The sequence below is a fragment of the Papaver somniferum genome, chromosome 8 (genome assembly GCF_003573695.1).
Source record: "Papaver somniferum cultivar HN1 chromosome 8, ASM357369v1, whole genome shotgun sequence".
NCBI classification, from domain to species: Eukaryota; Viridiplantae; Streptophyta; class Magnoliopsida; order Ranunculales; family Papaveraceae; genus Papaver; species Papaver somniferum.
This window is the reverse complement of record NC_039365.1, coordinates 96,917,206-96,934,186: the sequence shown is the minus strand read 5'-3', so window position 1 is coordinate 96,934,186 and position 16,981 is coordinate 96,917,206. Positions and strand designations below refer to the sequence as shown.

The 16,981-nt window shown below is 37.3% G+C and overlaps 2 protein-coding genes and 1 long non-coding RNA gene across 12 annotated transcripts; 2 read left to right on the top strand and 1 right to left on the bottom strand.

Annotated features, from left to right (window-relative positions):
• Positions 1-1,790: 1,790 nt before the first annotated feature.
• LOC113302195 lies at positions 1,791-5,588 on the top strand. Of its 5 annotated transcripts, none has more exons than XR_003336687.1 (4): positions 1,791-2,967; positions 3,306-4,594; positions 4,817-5,371; positions 5,501-5,588. It is a non-coding gene; the product is annotated as an uncharacterized LOC113302195 (long non-coding RNA). The 5 variants fall into 5 exon arrangements; XR_003336689.1 differs by lacking the exon at positions 5,501-5,588 and having other exon boundaries at positions 1,791-2,370; positions 2,485-2,967; positions 4,817-5,240; XR_003336690.1 differs by lacking the exon at positions 5,501-5,588 and having other exon boundaries at positions 1,791-2,711; positions 2,919-2,967; positions 4,817-5,240.
• LOC113302192 (pentatricopeptide repeat-containing protein DOT4, chloroplastic-like) lies at positions 5,457-10,958 on the bottom strand. 4 transcript variants are annotated; one of them, XR_003336683.1, is made up of 2 exons: positions 6,278-7,039; positions 5,457-6,042 (listed from the first exon to the last, which is right to left on the bottom strand). XR_003336683.1 is itself a non-coding variant. In XM_026551045.1 (2 exons), exon 1 carries the CDS (start codon positions 10,930-10,932, stop codon positions 8,182-8,184), a length of 2,751 nt encoding a protein of 916 aa, XP_026406830.1. In that variant the 5' UTR covers positions 10,933-10,958; the 3' UTR covers positions 5,457-6,042; positions 7,735-8,181. The 4 variants fall into 4 exon arrangements, 1 of the variants encoding a protein (XP_026406830.1); XR_003336684.1 differs by having other exon boundaries at positions 6,290-7,039; XR_003336685.1 differs by having other exon boundaries at positions 6,294-7,039.
• Positions 10,959-10,988: 30 nt separating this feature from the next.
• Positions 10,989-15,567, top strand: LOC113302194 (trafficking protein particle complex subunit 3-like). Of its 3 annotated transcripts, XM_026551047.1 has the most exons (7): positions 10,989-11,187; positions 11,282-11,379; positions 11,808-11,907; positions 12,130-12,177; positions 12,552-12,734; positions 12,948-13,079; positions 15,258-15,567. In XM_026551047.1, the coding sequence occupies exons 1-6, from the start codon at positions 11,131-11,133 to the stop codon at positions 13,068-13,070; spliced, it is 609 nt and encodes a 202-aa protein (XP_026406832.1). In that variant the 5' UTR covers positions 10,989-11,130; the 3' UTR covers positions 13,071-13,079; positions 15,258-15,567. The 3 variants fall into 3 exon arrangements, with proteins under 3 accessions (XP_026406832.1, XP_026406831.1, XP_026406834.1); XM_026551046.1 differs by lacking the exon at positions 15,258-15,567 and having other exon boundaries at positions 12,948-13,355; XM_026551049.1 differs by lacking the exons at positions 12,130-12,177; positions 15,258-15,567 and having other exon boundaries at positions 12,948-13,355.
• Positions 15,568-16,981: the final 1,414 nt, after the last annotated feature.

The window sequence follows — 16,981 nt, the reverse complement described above, 5'->3', positions numbered from 1 at the left end:
CTCACCTTGCTCTGATACCATGTTAAGGATCGAGCAAGAGAGAGAAGAGTATAAACGCGGAAGCATAAAAGACTACATTGATAATAATTCGGTGTGTCAACTTTCATGGCTCAACAGCCTATTTATATTGTTCACAAACTTGACGACCACTCAAGGTACTTTCCTAACTAAGATCAAACTCTAAATATAGACATTTTCCTAATATAACTCTCACAACTTAATGTGCATATCTCCTAAATATAGACTCTCATATATTATTTCCTAATACCTGCAAATCACCCGATACACCTCATCAGCCAAATCGAAAGCAACAATTCTACCTTCAGTTGAATTAGGATGGCAGACTCCAAGTTTTGGCTCCTCTTGGTGCAACCAATAAATAGCCCCATCCACATTCGTACCAGGTGAATAAGAATTGTTTGATTGCAACGAATAAATCATTTTTCCTTTGTTTCTCCAACCAGTACGAGCCCCAAGAGTATAAACTTGTAGCAATCCCCTTTCTTTGACATCTTCGGATTCATAATAAATCCTAACAACCTTTTACTCTTTAGTTTTATCATTATACCCAAACCCAAACACATTCCTAACTGTGGCACAGTTTTCATTGATAGTTGGTATTGGCAGATAAATATACTCTCGAGTGATGGGATTGCAAATGTAAAGAGGATCATTAACAGCCCCATACAAACCATCTTTAGGAAAAGCCAAACAAATCAAACCATTGGATGAACCAATAATCACAGACTTTGTCTTCTTAAATGGTCCTTCACCGTACATTTTCTCAGTATAGTGAACTCTCTGAATAGGTGGATGATTTAACTTTGAAATTTTGATTTTAGATAACTGTTTCTCATTTTCATCATATTCTAAGTATAGCATTTCAAAAGTGTTGTTTTCTAACATGTTTAAGGATATGAAACTCACCTTTGAAGTATCCAAACTTGGAGTAACAGTACGTAGACCATGATTTATGATAGAATTCCATGATTTTGATACCAACTTGCAGTCAAAGATCGACTCATGTGGAACTCTTGAAAATATTTTTGCCATGATATCGCGTGGAAGTTTCTCCATCTTTGGGTTTGAGGATTACTACTTTGATTATGTTGAACCAGAATCTAATCCTTCAAAAACAACAAAGAGAATCGGCACTTGAGAAGAAGAAAGGGACCGAAAGAAATTAGAAAATAAGAAATAAGAAATTAGAAATGCAGAAACTTCTAATTAGGGCATCAGATGGTGTGGGTTTTGTTTCTTGGGCTTTTTTACTTTGGGCTCTAAGAATAGAGCTGATGTCCTATAATATGGTAACATACTAACATTTCATTTCTACTCTAGCCGCCGGTGTCGGCCTCTCCACCACGACATAAATCTGGATAGTTGCCTATCAACAGTCATAATCAGACACAAGTTAACCATGAATTTATTAATTAGATTTCTAAACCTTGATTACATGATATATTGTACTAAATGAAAATTTTCATCACCTCACCCACATATCAATACTTCTACTCCACTAATATCAATTAACTATGACACAGTTGCCTTTTTGGAAGAGACAAACAGTGGTCGGGATTGAATTTTGGAAACACAAAGAGGGGTGGTGATTTTGTAGTTCAAACGGGAGAAGATTTACACCGTCCTTTACCATAAGTAAACACTAATCCGCCGTCCTTTGTCTTTCTAAAACCGCTGCAATGCAGTTTTGCGTGTACGTGGCACAACCTCCGTTTGTTCCTCCCTATCTTCCTTATGTGTCTTTTATACAGTTTTTGTAAATCATAACTCCGTATAACTTCCCCAAACAAGAGACCAAAACTGCAAATCAGTTCCAATTGCTTCCCCCTAATAAGTTTGTTCTTCCGACATGTGAGTTTCACTCCCTAATTACTCCAAATCGCGTATCTTTGATTACTTCGATCTTCATCTCTGTTTCAATCACAAAAACAGATTATAATATCACTTCATCTCCGTACAAAACCTTATTCCCATCTGTTTTTTATCCATGTGTGAATTTTTTTCCATTGTAGGGTTGCATAATTTGTTTACACTTATAGTCATTTTTAATGGATTTGTTTTAACTCTACCGATTGATGCTAATCATATGTATGGTTGCTTCTGATTTTGTGATTTTGGTTCGGTTCATCTGAATCAGTAATTTCAAGTGTTCATTCCTTATTAATTTTACAGAGATTGGAAAATGGTAGATAATTAACTTCGAATCATTTCTACCATAGAAATATACTTTTGCAAGCCTTGGTAAAGGTGTTTTCCAGGCATTCTTAAATGGTGGAGGAGTGGAAGCTGTGCAGCCAAATCAATGATAACGGACGCTTCCTCTCGCAGCTTCAGATCTCATTTTTGTTGGTAAGATATATGGCTTTAGCGGCTGATATACAAGGGCTCTACTTAAATGAGAATGACGTAAATTTAAATTAACTTAACTAGCAAAATATTTCTTATCACTAATCTATAACACAGTTGCCTTTTTCTGGAGGAGACAAAGAAAGGCCGGGATGGAGTCTTGGAAAGACAAATAGTGGTCAGGATGAATTTTGATCTCATCCACCGTTCTTTGTGTCTTTAAGAAAATCTTGATCACTCATTTTGGTCTGATTCCAAATTTGATAAAAGTTGGAAACTGCCGGCAATCATGTGTCACGTCCTCCGTTTTTTCTCACTATTCTCCCTACGGGTCTTTGATACAGGTTGATTCTAAAACTACCCTGACTTATTCCCTCAACAAGTAGATGAGTATCATGGACTTCAGATATGAAAACTGTTTCAGAAATCTCCCTCAATCTTTTGATAGTTCGTCCCCACCATTAACGACATTTTTCAGATAATGTCTCTTCGTATCTCCTTAGGAGTTGGATTCAGAAAAGTGAAAGGGTGATTTGGTTTTGGTTTTGCAGAAATGTCTATGGATCCAGGGGTTTACGTTTAAGAATCCAACAAAAATTCGTAAGGCTTTTTGTAGTTCCCTTTACTGTGTGGTTGTTGTTGATCGTGATTTTGTAGCCCAAATCTGCACCGTGTGTCTCCAGAGTAACGGGACAGTTTGAACGGATCCATGTCCTTTTTCTTTTTTCTTTTTTCTTTAATCTCTTTTTCGTAAAAATCACCTTCGTCCAGAGTCTCTACCGTCCAACATGTAACAATGTCCGGCTTTGTAAACCAGAATAAAGTAGTCGACTCTTGGCATTTCCATTTTTTTTTTTGTTTTGTTTTGGTGCATGCATTAATAGTTCAACTTATGATGGTGCCTTAAATAGTCTAATATGCCTTAAATTGTATTGCAGACAACTGAAGTTAAAAGAGTTCCACTCGAAGTGTAGTTAAAAGAGTTCCGTAACAACTGAAGTCACTATGGAAATTATTGGATTGAATGATTTGAGTACTGTCATAAATCAACAGATTTTTGCTGTGGCCATCAATTTATTCTTTTTAAACCTCAAATAATTATAGTGCATCAATCACTTAATACTGATAAGCATTGTTTTTCACTTGGATTCAGGTATGCCTATGTCTTTTGGTATCTTGGGTCTCAAAGAAGGTATACACCGGTAGTTACTTTTACTTGCATCAAATAACATTTCTCTTTACACATTGTTGAGTGTGATTGTTGTATTTGGACCCAAAGGTGGAGTCTATGGAGTTCTTTGGTAGTGGTCATCGAACTCTTAAAACTGCAGTTCCTACGCACTAAAGTAATTTCTTGCATTATTTTGTTAAGGAAAACGTATTCTTTTACATCCACGTAAGTGTCCACATAAAATATCTCTGCTTTTACTGAACATTTTCTTCTGTAAAGGATACATTAACAACGATAAAATTCTTTTGATGAAGAATTGTTAGTGATATTCTTCTGTACCATTCATTTAACCATTTCTATGCATGTTATTAGCTTCTGTTGCGAATGAAGTGGCACCATTTCTTTGCCTGTGTTTTTTCTTAATTTTTTTGGCGCCAATGTTGATTATTCTTACCGAAAGTACTTAGACGAAGGAATGACTTATTTTCTTTTTTGTTTTTCATTTTGGTTATGCTTTATCGTTTTTATAGTTTGTCTGCTGCATCATAGTTTGGTGCCGTTTTTGCAGTTTCAATACGTGGAGAGCTGTCACTTAAAATTTGTTCAAAACTCTGCCAGGCGTACAAATCCTAAGCGGGTGGTTACAAATCCTATCTTCCTAACTGTAGAAACCGTAATTAGTCAGCAGTTTCATAGAAAAAAAAAATCGTCTCTCTACATACTTTCCTGCACAATAATTCTTTTGCATTCTTCATTGTTGAATGGCCATAGTAGAGGGTTTCTGGCTTCTTTCTCTCTTTACCATAAGTTTCACCACAAATCGTCTCCCAAAATCTATAGCCCATATAGAGAGGTAGAGGGAGAGGGTTTGTGGCATAATCTTGCACATCATTAGCTGAGACTGAGGTTAGTTTGTTGATGTGAATTTTGCAGGTGAGAATAGTGGGTAGAGAGAAAGAGGGGATGCACCAACACCACGAATAGAAGAAAGAAATACATTCAAAGTTCCATGATGATGCTAAAGTTGGTGGCCTTGGTGTACTTAATAAGTTGCATGTGAGATTTTCCACACAATTTTTTACAATATTGTTCTTCTTCAACCGTGGATTTGACTAATGTTGGTAATGATTATAACTGTTATAGGTCTCCTGTTCTCATTCCGTTTAGTTGTTTTTGTTCTCATTTACTCGGCGAAATTATTCATGAAAATGGTTTTCTCATGCAAAATTCTGTAAATTACATGTTTTTGATCCATTTGTTTGAACAACTTTTTACTAGGCAATCAAAATGTAGAAGTTGAGATTCATGGAAGAATTGGGGTTAGCTAATCATGAAATGCAGACCAAGGTTATGGATGGAACTCTTACAGTAACCCATGGGATGGTCGAGTGACTTTGGTGGCCGAGTTTTAAAATTCCAGTAACTATTGCATTTTCAAAGAGATATCAAACATTTTTGCAGGCAGTTTACAGGCTTCGTTTCTTCTTTTAATTTGCAAACTTTCTCTGCCTTCCTTATAATCTTTCTCTATTTTACTTTTCTTTGCTATGTAATGTTGGGTGTTTCGGTGCGTCCTGGAGGCCAGTGATCTCCTCTTCCCAAGTGCAATAAAATTGGAGGGAGGAAATAGTATCAATTACAAAGAAAACAACAAGACTAAGTGGTTTTCTATTTGCTTTGTGTTTATTTATATCTTTGGCTTTGGTGTCTTTCAATCTGTACGTTGATCGACTAACATTGGTTCTCTTATTTTCGGAGATGCTAATGAATTTAGCTTCTTTTTTGTATATGAATTGCAGGATATCATGGTAAAAGGATAGAGATACAGACAGTGTAAATACATACACTTTCGTTCTTTTATTGATATTTGAACCAAGTGAAAACATCCAATTTTTGCGTGATTATTGCATGAGTCAACTAAGACTAAAGAAATTTTTCATCTAATTGATATGTATATTACAGGGGAAAGTGGGAAATGAGAGTGTGGAGAATGTATGAACACCACAATGTAGTAGAAATAGAAATAAGCAGATACATGCAAGAATTCTTGAAGGTACTAAAGTTTACTTTACTGGAACAACGTGGGGAGAATTTTATTTTTTACTGTATTTTATTTTGAAGCAGGAAGAAGTTTATTGTTCACATTAGTGCCTCGATTCTCCTCATTCTTACCGAGGCTAATAACTCCATCTATTTTTTTTATGGAAGTGTTTGGAGTATTTGCTAAGAGAAAATTAAACATTTGCAGTCTATAAATTCTATATCGGCAGACGCCGCACATGGCAAGTATACAAAATATCTAACAGTTATTTTTATTTTTTATGTTATAGTTAACCGACCTCTTTTTTCGATGTATAACCGTAGTGCAACAATAATGTGTTGTATTTTGTGCTTCGACTTTACATACACCTAAGAAAGTTTGTCTTCCGTTGGACTTATCAGTGAGGCTCATCCTTCCATCCCGAGCGCTATTATACCGTGTTACGAAATAGCCTCATAAAAACCTAATTCAATTAAAAAAAAAATTAAAAAGTAACAAATGAAAACAAAAACAAATTATATGCTAAAACTATAGTTTACCCCAGAACCATTTTTTTTTTCTGTTGATGCAACGCCAGAATCAAGATTAAATCCTACTAACGTTAATTGGATGCATGCTAAGATTGAAGCTTGTTTGGATGGTGTCTAAGATGATAGTAATATCTTTGTTTAAAATTCTGAGAGTAATGGGAGAAGTACATTCATCACTACCCACGAGTTATATTGCAGCGATGCAACTCTAGAATCCTTGAGGATATCATAGGAGCCGAAAGAATTAGGATATGTCGAAAGCGCAGCCCAAATCGTAGAGTCCTCCGCGCCGAAGGCGCACGAGAGGTTGAGCCCAGGCCGAAGGCCTGGGTGATACCCTAGTTAGACTAAAGTACTAGTAACTTCAGAATTTAAAAATCTTCCACATAACCTTATTAAGCAAGCAATTACTTGAATCAAAAACTATCCATCAATATTGCGAAGAGCAACAACTAAGGTCCCCGGACGTGTTGAATTTGTCGAAAGTGGTTCTGCGCCGAAACCAAGCAATTTTGGTGGGAACTATCCGCACCGGCGCCCTCATTTTTGCAGTCTACTTCTTGATCATCTAATGAAAGTTGAAGATGATTCTCTTGAGAAATTAGAGTAAGAAAACCCATCACACATCTTAACATTGGAAAAAATCTACACAACAGATCAACACAATTTTTCCCCTCCATAGAATCAACTAGTATTCTAGACAATTAGAGTGTACCAGTAGCAAGAGCAAAAGACATTGATCTTTTTAAGGTTCTCAGACATGGACTAATTTATACTGAAGATTGACTTGCTCCTCAAGGAGTTTACTCTTAACTTTCAAAGTCTGATTTTTGAGGTTGGATCCAGGAACATATAGACGTTGTTGTCTAGCTCTAGCATTCCACCAAGTGTAATGTTTTTGGGTTCACTGACCCTGGATGGATTTTGTCTTCTATTAACTTGTCTCAGCAACTCATATTGACCCTAAGACACTGAATTATTAGATTTCTTAACTGGTGGTATCTTTTCTGTTCTAAATAATTACACACCACTTATCCTTCCTTTACAGCTGCATTACACTTTATGCTGATACTCGTGTACGAAGGGTAACGTTGATGCTCGTCTTTTTGAAGGATCATATTCTTTGAATATTAGTCTTTTAAGTTTTTTCCACAACAGGCACTTTCTGTGTAAGTAAGGTGCGAGTGTAGTCAAAATGTGGAATCAAGTAGTAAGAGTGCGGAATTGGAATTACTTTTCCTCTTTCTGTGGATAGGAAAATTCTGATTATTACTAAAGGATTTAAGTACTTAACAGTATGCATTTGCATAATCAGATTAAGATTAATCGTTAACGAGAACTTATGTTTATTAATTTTTTCTCACCTGTGATGATGCACATCAACGACTAGTTTCAGAAACCAAAGAAAAGAAAACCTAATAACCCTATCAACAATAATACATACAAACCTGGACACCAGAATGAGATGCAATTGCTCAGAATTTGATGCACGTGTTTTGTCTTTAAACATTTTTGTACTAAATTTTAACTATGTTTCACAAAGAGAGTAGTTTAACATATGGTTTCTACACATACTTGACGAGATAATCTAGAAATGCAATGATATACACAATTTAGAAACTCACCAGATCAAAATTATGAGAGAGATATGATATGTCAGTCTGCTTGCGCCAACTTGAAGTTTCGTTGCAAAATCGAGGCTTAGAGAGAAAATAGGATCTGACAGTACCTGCTGCTCTTTGTAACTATGCTTAATGTGAATCAAACACTCGTCCAGGGAACCCAAAGTAGTCGAAATATGGAGGTAAAGAGGGAAAATGATCCTAACTTGAGCATTTTAGCTCTTGATAGATTGAAGGTTTTAGACTAATCTAATTAATGGAAAGCTCCAGTTGGCCTGGAGATCATGACCAGCCTAGTAGAACTACCGGTCCCTGAAGAGTCTTTATCTGGTGCAGCCAGTAAGTTGCTTTAAAACTGACCCTGACCCCTGTCAAAATTATCTGCAGTGTCAGTGTGCCACCACTGAATCAGAATAGTTCACTCATTTGGCTTCAGACCTCAATCTTTGCTCACCAATAACCTCTGCAAGAACACCTCCCATTCTTGAAATGATGAAATCGATTGGAATCTCTCAGTACAATCTCCTTTCCAACCATCTTTGACATGAACTTAGCCATCTCATGACAGTCACCACACACTCTTAGATTTTTCGTTACCCGTACAGCTTTACCTGGAGGCAGATTCAAAATTCCAAAAGCCATGGCCAACTTCTCACTGTGACCACAAAGAGCATCTTCCTTCTCCGTATCACCTGCATTAACCAAAGCATATCTCTTCTTAGGAAGACACCCTTCTTCTTTCATTTTCATTGCAACACTTTCCAAGAACGACTCAATCTTTTTATATTGTGGGTTTGATCTGTCTCGTGCAACAAAAACGTGAAATTTATTCTTTATCTCGATCCAACTACAACCGGGGCTCTTTCTCAAACCACTACGACCAATTCTCTCTCTTAATCTTTTTACCTCCTCCCACTTCTCTGCCTCAGCATATATATTAGCTAGAAGTACATAATAACCAGTATTCTCTGGTTCAAGCTCAAAGACTTTCTCAGCCACTACCTCTGCAAGCTCCACATTTCGATGAATTCTACAACCACAAAGTAATGCCCCCCATACAGTGGAATCTGCGTGAATAGGCATTGCCTGAATAAACTTGTAAGCCTTGGTTAAACGCCCACCACGAGAAAGAAGATCCACCACACATGCATAATGCTCCAGCTTAGGCTCAATTTTGCACTCAATTCTCATAATGTTAAAGAATCTCCATCCTTCGTCTAGTAATCCTGAATGGCTACAAGCATACAATATAGCAATGAACGAGATCGCATCAGGACTAATTTCTGCTTCTCGCATCTCATTGAACATAGCAATAGCTTCTCTTCCATAACCATGCATGCCATAAGCCGCAATCATCACTGTCCATGAGACCAAATCCTTTTTAGGTATCCTATCAAAGAGAAAACGTGCAACTGATAGCTCTCCACACTTTGCATACATGTCAACTAGGGCATTGGTTACATAACGATCTGTGATAAACCCATTTCTCAGTACATAGGCATGGATTTCTCGGCCTCTTTCAAGAGCTGATAAGCTTGAACAGGCAGGAAGGATACAAGAGAAAGACACAGCATTTGGATCAAACTGGCTTTGCATTTTCATGAAAAGATCGAACGCTTCATTAGGAAGACCATTCTTCGAATAACCACCAATCATGGTATTCCATGATATTGAATCCCTTTCTACCATCTGATTAAAAATTAGTCGAGCCTCTGTCATATTACCACATTTTGCATACATATCCACTAGAGCATTAACAACAAAAAGATTAGTTTGCAGGTCATTGCTCACTATATAATCATGAATATCCTTACCACTTTCCACTGATCCATTACGTGCACAAGTATGAAGGATGCTTGTAATAGTAAACAAATCAGGCTTAATACCTTCCACTTCCATTTCACGAAATAATCCAATTGCCATATCAAATTTCTCTTCTCGGGCAAATCCTGTAATCATCGACGTCCACGACACAACACTTTTCTTGCTCGTCTTCCCAAATACACATACAGCAGAATCCAAATCTCCACATTTTGCATACATGTCCAGTAAACAATTCTCAAGAGTAATCTCTCTGGAGAAATGCCGGGACTTTACTGCATAACCATGAAGAGATCTCCCAATCAAAAGATTACCCATTTCGGCACAAGCAGGAAGAACACTAACCATGGTAGCTAAATCTACATTAACTCCTTCAGCCATCATTTCACTAAAAATCCCAAGTCCTTCCTTAGCAAGATCATTAGACACATACCCGTTGAGAATTGAATTCCACGATATAACATCTCTATCAACCAATTCATCAAACACCTTACGCGCGTTCTGAATTTTCTTACACTTGGAATAAAAAGCAATTAAAGAATTCCCAACAGTATTGTGAGAACCATACCCCAGTTTCAATAAATACCCATGAGCTTCTTGTCCTTGTACCAAACTTCCCAAAGCAGCAAAACACTTAAAAACACAAGAAAAAGTATAAGAATCTGGTTCAATTTCCATCTCCTTCATCTTTCTATACAAAAAGAGAGTTTCTTTAAAATTTCCAATTTTTGCATACTCATTCATAACTAAATTCCAAAGGAACACTTTGTCTTTTGTCATATCATCAAAAATCAACCTACCTTGTTTCAAATCACCACAGTGTAAGTACATGAAAACTAGTTTTGTACCCAAAATGCCATCTATTACAAACCCAGATAAGTTAATCATGGAATGAACTTTCTTACCGTCTTTTAATGATTTCTGTTCTGCACAAAGTTGCAAGACTACACAGAATGTCTTCAGCTCAATCTGAGATACTGGAGTATCACATAGCAAATTCATGGCATTTTTAAGGTCACCCAATTCACATAATCTTACGATTTCTGTATTGCAGTTGATTTTATCTTGTTTAATGAGCACTGTGGAAGAAGCTCTAAGGGAAGTTGAAGCAGTATAATTTGATGATAAGAGATAGATTTTTGAGAAGGGTTTGAACAGGAAGTAACCATCTTGTTTAATTGGAAGAGTTTTTCTCTGGCTTCGATTAGGTGAAGAGAACCAGAAGTTTGCTGTTGCAGCAGTTGATGTAGTTGTTGTTGCCATGAGTGACATGGTGAGAATTGAGAAGTGAACTTCAGAGGAGTTCAGTTTCCACTTTCCAGTTTCCACCCACTGTTCTAAGATGGGCCACCTCCCACGCGACTCACTACTGGGTCCCATTTTTATGAGGGACGGCCGGACGGGTGAGCGAGTCTAAATAGAAAATAATTGACAAACCGGGAATTGGAAAATATAGGGCTACAGAGGAAAATTTGGGAGGAAATTCATTTGCAGAGCAACTGAACAGAGAAGTAGATCAGAATTTTGTTATCCAGCTGATTGATTGTCTTTGAAGATCTCGACTTAACGAATTTTCGGATGGCTCCGGTTGGTCCAAGATCTGGAGATGCAATTTTCGCTAATGTTGAACGTGTGGTAAGTTAAAAACATTGATTCTTTTTCTTCTTCTTACTATTTGATTCTTTTTTATGTCATGTTTCTGAAGTTCTTGTGTTTAATTTGAGTTTAGAATGCGGAATTGTTTAGCTTAACTTATGGAGCAATGGTAAGACAATTACTTACCGATTTAGAAGAGGTAGAGGAAGTTAACAAGCAGCTTGATCAGATGTAAGTCATGTTTTATCTCACCTTATGCTCTAATCGATTAAAGACTACACTATCAGTAGAAATTTGACTTCTACTATACAACAAGGAAATTCAGTTTCCTAAAAAAATTATCATGTCCAACACTAATAGACATTCAGCTGACTCTTGGACATGTTAATGTTAGCTGTGGTGTGTACATCTGGTGTGGATTCACTGTGTATGAACATGACATTTTTAGTTAAAGGCTAAATGTCTTGCATATAAGTACAAAGTATTTTGAGTTAAGCTTGGGTTTTCTTTTAGAATGTTAATCAGAATGCCTACCTTAGGTTCTTTCCAAAGCATTTCCATGCAGCTTTGAAGGTGTCTTGTGTGTGTGTGTGTGTCGGCATTGCAGTTTTTTATATGTCAAACTGTATTTGAGTCATTTCTGTGTCCTATGTATGCAGGGGTTATAATATTGGAATTCGACTAATTGACGAGTTTCTTGCAAAATCCAATGTTTCTAGCTGTGCTGACTTCAAGGAATCTGCTGATGTAATTGCAAAGGTCTGTTCATATATTGCTTTTCAGACATCAAACAATTATAGATTGGACGAACATTAGGTAAACTATTAACATTATGTAACCGGCACGAGTTTTTGTTGAAATTTTGCTCTAGGGTGTTTTATATTTATATGATGCCTGTCATTTTAGCATCGATGCTATCGAGTTACCAGTCTGGCAAACTCTCTAACTTAGTTCCAGTATGTCCTGTGGTTTGGTGATTAGGCATGCTTTCTCTGTTCCAAAAAGTCATCGAACACTACCCCAAACTATGTAAGCTCCATCACTCTCTACCATTTAGTTAATGCATTGTCAACAAATCCTCTTCATTTAGCCACTCTATTGCTTTTTACATAGTCAAGTCTGATGGTCAGGACCATCTAGTCAGTAATATTATAGGCTTATAGCAACACCTATGGACTTGCCTCCAGCACCGGGTTCTGGTTAGGTTGTGAACTGTGATGGGTTTGTGAGCATTTTTCAGATGCAATTTAAAGTCATGGTTTACTTCAAAATGGGCTTAGAATGAGCACGCTGTTTTGTCATGATAGAGCGAAGATTCTGTGATCAAAGACTTGCTGAAATCTTGTGGTTTGCTGTTCTTCACTACAAAAAATTGTTGCAAACTCTGAAATACTTGCATGCAGGTTGGTTTTAAGATGTTCTTAGGGGTCACTGCAACTGTGGCCAATTGGGATGCTGATGGAACAAGTTGCAGTCTCATCCTGGAGGATAACCCCCTTGTAGACTTTGTTGAGCTTCCTGATACATGCCAAGGTCTATATTATTGCAATGTCCTTAGCGGAGTCATCAGAGGAGCTCTAGAAATGGTAGCTTTCTTACCGAGTCTTTAATGTTTTTGACATTGAATTTTTATGATAGCAGAGAGTATATATGATTTCTTCAGCGATCTCAGCAATCTAAATGTTTGCTTTTTGGAAACTGGTCTTGTTTTTCTTAGCAGTTAAACAGCACCCCTAGCCTTTTGCTTTAGGTTTCTTAAATACTTTTATGTAATTAAAATATTTGTCTGTCACTGTCAGGTGTCAATGAAGACTGAAGTCACATGGGTTCGTGATATGTTGCGCGGAGATGATGCATACGAGTTACGAGTGAAGCTTCTGAAGCAAGTTCCTGAAGAGTACCCGTACAAAGATGATGAGTAACTTCTGACGGTATGCATAAGTAATTTCATTTTCTTGTGCAATGTTAAAAAAAAAAAATCTCCAAATCATCAGAAGTTTTTATACTTTTGCTCTTTGCTCGTAATGATTTCTGCACAAACAAGCTCTCTTAGAAACCTTACTAGAATTGTGGTTTTTGGGTGTTTAACGTCCTACTTTAGTAGCAAACATCAATTGTTTCTGTGTCTTTAAAGTCCATTTGTTTCACTAAATTTACTGTGTAGGATTGAACCAGATCAGTTGATAAAAGTTCTTGTGATTGCTGAACTATGCTCTTTTATTTAACTAGACCAATCAATAAAATAGCCATGGACAACTGATACTGTCACTAAAAACCCTTTCCATCCCTTCTTACCACATAATATCTTTTCGTTAGTCGAAGTTTGTTTTTACATCCTGAAAACATCTCCCATTTAGTACTACCTACCAGTCGCAGTACCACTTGGATTAGGAAACTGTTGAATATATCTCGAAGGCTGTTTCTTTAGCTCAGTTTGCTCTCACCAAAGACATATCTCGAAGGCTGCAGGAAAATGACCATTCTCCCTATGGGCACAGCCCCAATTCCCACATACCAGCTTACTCGAAATAATGACCAAAGACTTGTGTATACAAAATGTCCCATAACTCCGGCGAGTCAACAATTTCCCTTAGTTTCAGCTCCTTATTTTGTTGAAGATTCGCGACATGATATGCAGCTTCATTTCTTTCCCTGTCACGAGAACACACAACGAACCAACTAAGACCACGACTCTCGAGGATGGAGATATCAGAGAAAATATCTTTGCTGAGTTCAAAAGCCCGTTCATGGTCTTTCTGGTCTTGTGTAAACATAAATCATTTTGAACAAGCTTTGCAACGAATTGCGACAGTTTCCCAATTGCCACTACAGATTTGAACACGCGCTTAAAGCTTTCTCTGCATTCTACTTCATAATCATCCTCTTCTTCTTCTTTTTTGCTGGGGCTCAATGCTCTGTGGGAGTCCCTGCAAAAGCTGTTCAAAATTGGTTACACAACATTTGATCACACAACATACACTTGGAAAGAAAAACAGATGATAAAAGAAAGCTTGATTTTTGTAGTCTATTGTTGTTACTGTTGATAATTGATCCCCTCATCTTAAAACAAAAGAAAAAATCACACAACAGCAATAAGTTTGATAATTGAGCATAAAACAGTAGTGGTGTCGGGTTATACAAGCTTACGTTCAGTGGTGGTGCAACTTCTTCAGTTGTTCCCGCTAATAATTCCATTATAGCAGTTGAATCTTGTAACGTTCTCGCACACACACAAAGTGCTGTGCTTTTCTATCTATACTAAAACAAAATCCACAAGTAAGGAAACCTTGTAGGTTTCCTAATATTACAAGGTTTCCTAGTATTACGATCGTACAGCACATGAGGGCATGACAGACTTATAGCTACAGGCAAACCAATGCACAACAAACTCAAACTACTGACTGGATACATGTTCTGTATTCACAATAGCTTCCTCCTTCAACAAGAGATGATGATAAGTAGTCGTAAATCCAAATCAGATATTCTACTACATGTAACCAAACGAAACCCCAATAAACAAAATTTATATAACCAAAAGAAAAGAGAAGAAAACACGAATACATGGCATTAACTCACCAAAAGGCTCAATCTCAAATCAAGCAGATATTGGGGGACGGAGTTTCTTTTGGAGGGGAAGAGAAAACTCGGTTCGGAACCAATCACGGTCGATGAAGCGTCTCTTAATACTGAATAGAATGCTAATAGGGTATACCAATTTACTTGGACGGGATGAGTGTTTCGACTGGGAGTTTCCTAACCGTAAATAAATTTTCCTAACCGTTATTTGTAATTTCTAGCTGATGTTGTGTTTACGGTTAGGTCGTCTGCATATTTCTTAGCCGAGACTATATTTACGGTGAGAAGGTCTCACATTTCCTAGCCGATAATGTGTATAACGGATGGGTTATCTGTTATTTCCAATCCGTAATCCTATCTTCTGATATGTTTTTCATCATTTTTTGGAACCCTGAAAAGGAGAAAGAACCCCAGGAACTACCAATGTGTGATATTGCTACGATGATGGTACGTAGGCTAAGTATATGATTCTTTTTTTTTGGTATACGTTTCTAAAATTATGTACCACTGTTAATTGAATGATGTGAAAATAGGTCAAGAGAGCTAAGTGGATTGCCAGGGGACTGAGACGTAACATTGAGGAGGTTTTACATTTGGATTGCGAGGAACAAAGAACACTGATTCTCAGGCTTCTGGAGTTACATAATCCAGCGAAGGATGATCTCTATACTAACGACGAGGTTGATTGGATTAGTCTTTCCCAAACTCCAGACAGTTCTTCATCATCTTTTGAGGATGTTCCTTCGATTGTTGGTCGTAGTGGATGATTGTAGGTTATGTACTTGTTTAAGTCATTCCAGCTTATGTTTATGCAGACTTTTAGCATGTTTTAGGTTATGGATTTGGGTGATTTACTTTTCAGACTTACTTTTCATTATGCAGACTTAACCTTGAATGAATGGATACTGTTGTTTTGATTCTTAATTTATCAGATTCTTGTTTAAGTATAATATGATACTAACTTTCCAAGGCAATTTATGACCAGGATTTCCAACCGTAAGTTGGATTAACAGCTAGGATTACCAGCCGTGAAACTGACAGTACACAGATTTACGGGCAGGAATCCTGGACGAAATTGGTTTTATGGTTCAGTGTCTCAGCCGTAACGGAGTAAAATCTGAAACTGATATTTCAGGAAGAGTTACAGCCCGGTTTACCAGCCGTAAAACTGACAATTCCCAGAATTACGGGAAGGAATCCTATCCGAAATCGGTTTTACGTTTTTGTGTCTCAACCGTAACGGAGTAAAATCTGAAACCGATAATCCAGGAAGAGTTACGGCCAGGATTACCAGCCAAATCTGACAGTACCGAGAAACACGGGTAGGATTCCTAGACGTTACCGGCTTTTCGGTTAGGTTTCCCAGCCGTGATTCTGCGAATAGCTCACTTGGGTCATTACGGCTAGGTCGTGTCAGCGTATGACCTGGCCGTAAATACCTCTAAATAACCACATAACTTTATCATATTATCGTTACAAACACATAATAAGAGTAAAACTGGATTCTTCATATATAATGAGTGATTCAAAATACATAGGTTCACACCACATTGTTATCATGTTATCATTTTAATCACCACCGTACCAAAAATATTGTTATCATATACCTTCACACCACATTTACTCATAGTCATCCTCATCGGAACTCATTAGTACACACAAGGGGCCATCCCTCGATAACTGCAAGGCATCCCACAATAGAAAATCTTTCCTCGAACCTATGACACCAACTCATTGGTATTTCGTTGTCATATCCGTCTACCTTCCTTAATGGAGGTAATGGGCATCCATCTTTCAATTGGAGACCGATATAATGGTTAATGTTCTGAACCCCATGATGACTATCTTTGGAGATTCTTCTTCGGTAAAAAAACGTCTTGTTGGTGCGTATGTAACACTATCTTCATAGAAAATGGAATGAATAACGCAATGGAATGAGTTGGTGAGTAGATAGTCACATATTGGCATTTTCATCCAATATTCACTTGTCAATGTAGTGTTTCCCATTAAATGCCGCTCAAATGCTTTGAACTCCTCGTTTAACATCGCCTCTGTGTCATTTCTTTCGAATCTCATCATTGGCTTGTAGAAATCGGGGAAACCACGTAGTTCAAGTAAACACTTTTTCCTAACATAAGTAATTAGGTCGCCACCCCATTCTTTTGCCTGCTCAAAAGGTTCAAGTTGATCTACGAACACATGGTAACCACAATTTCCGTCGCCCTCAACATCGTCGTTGGACTTGACGTACTCATGA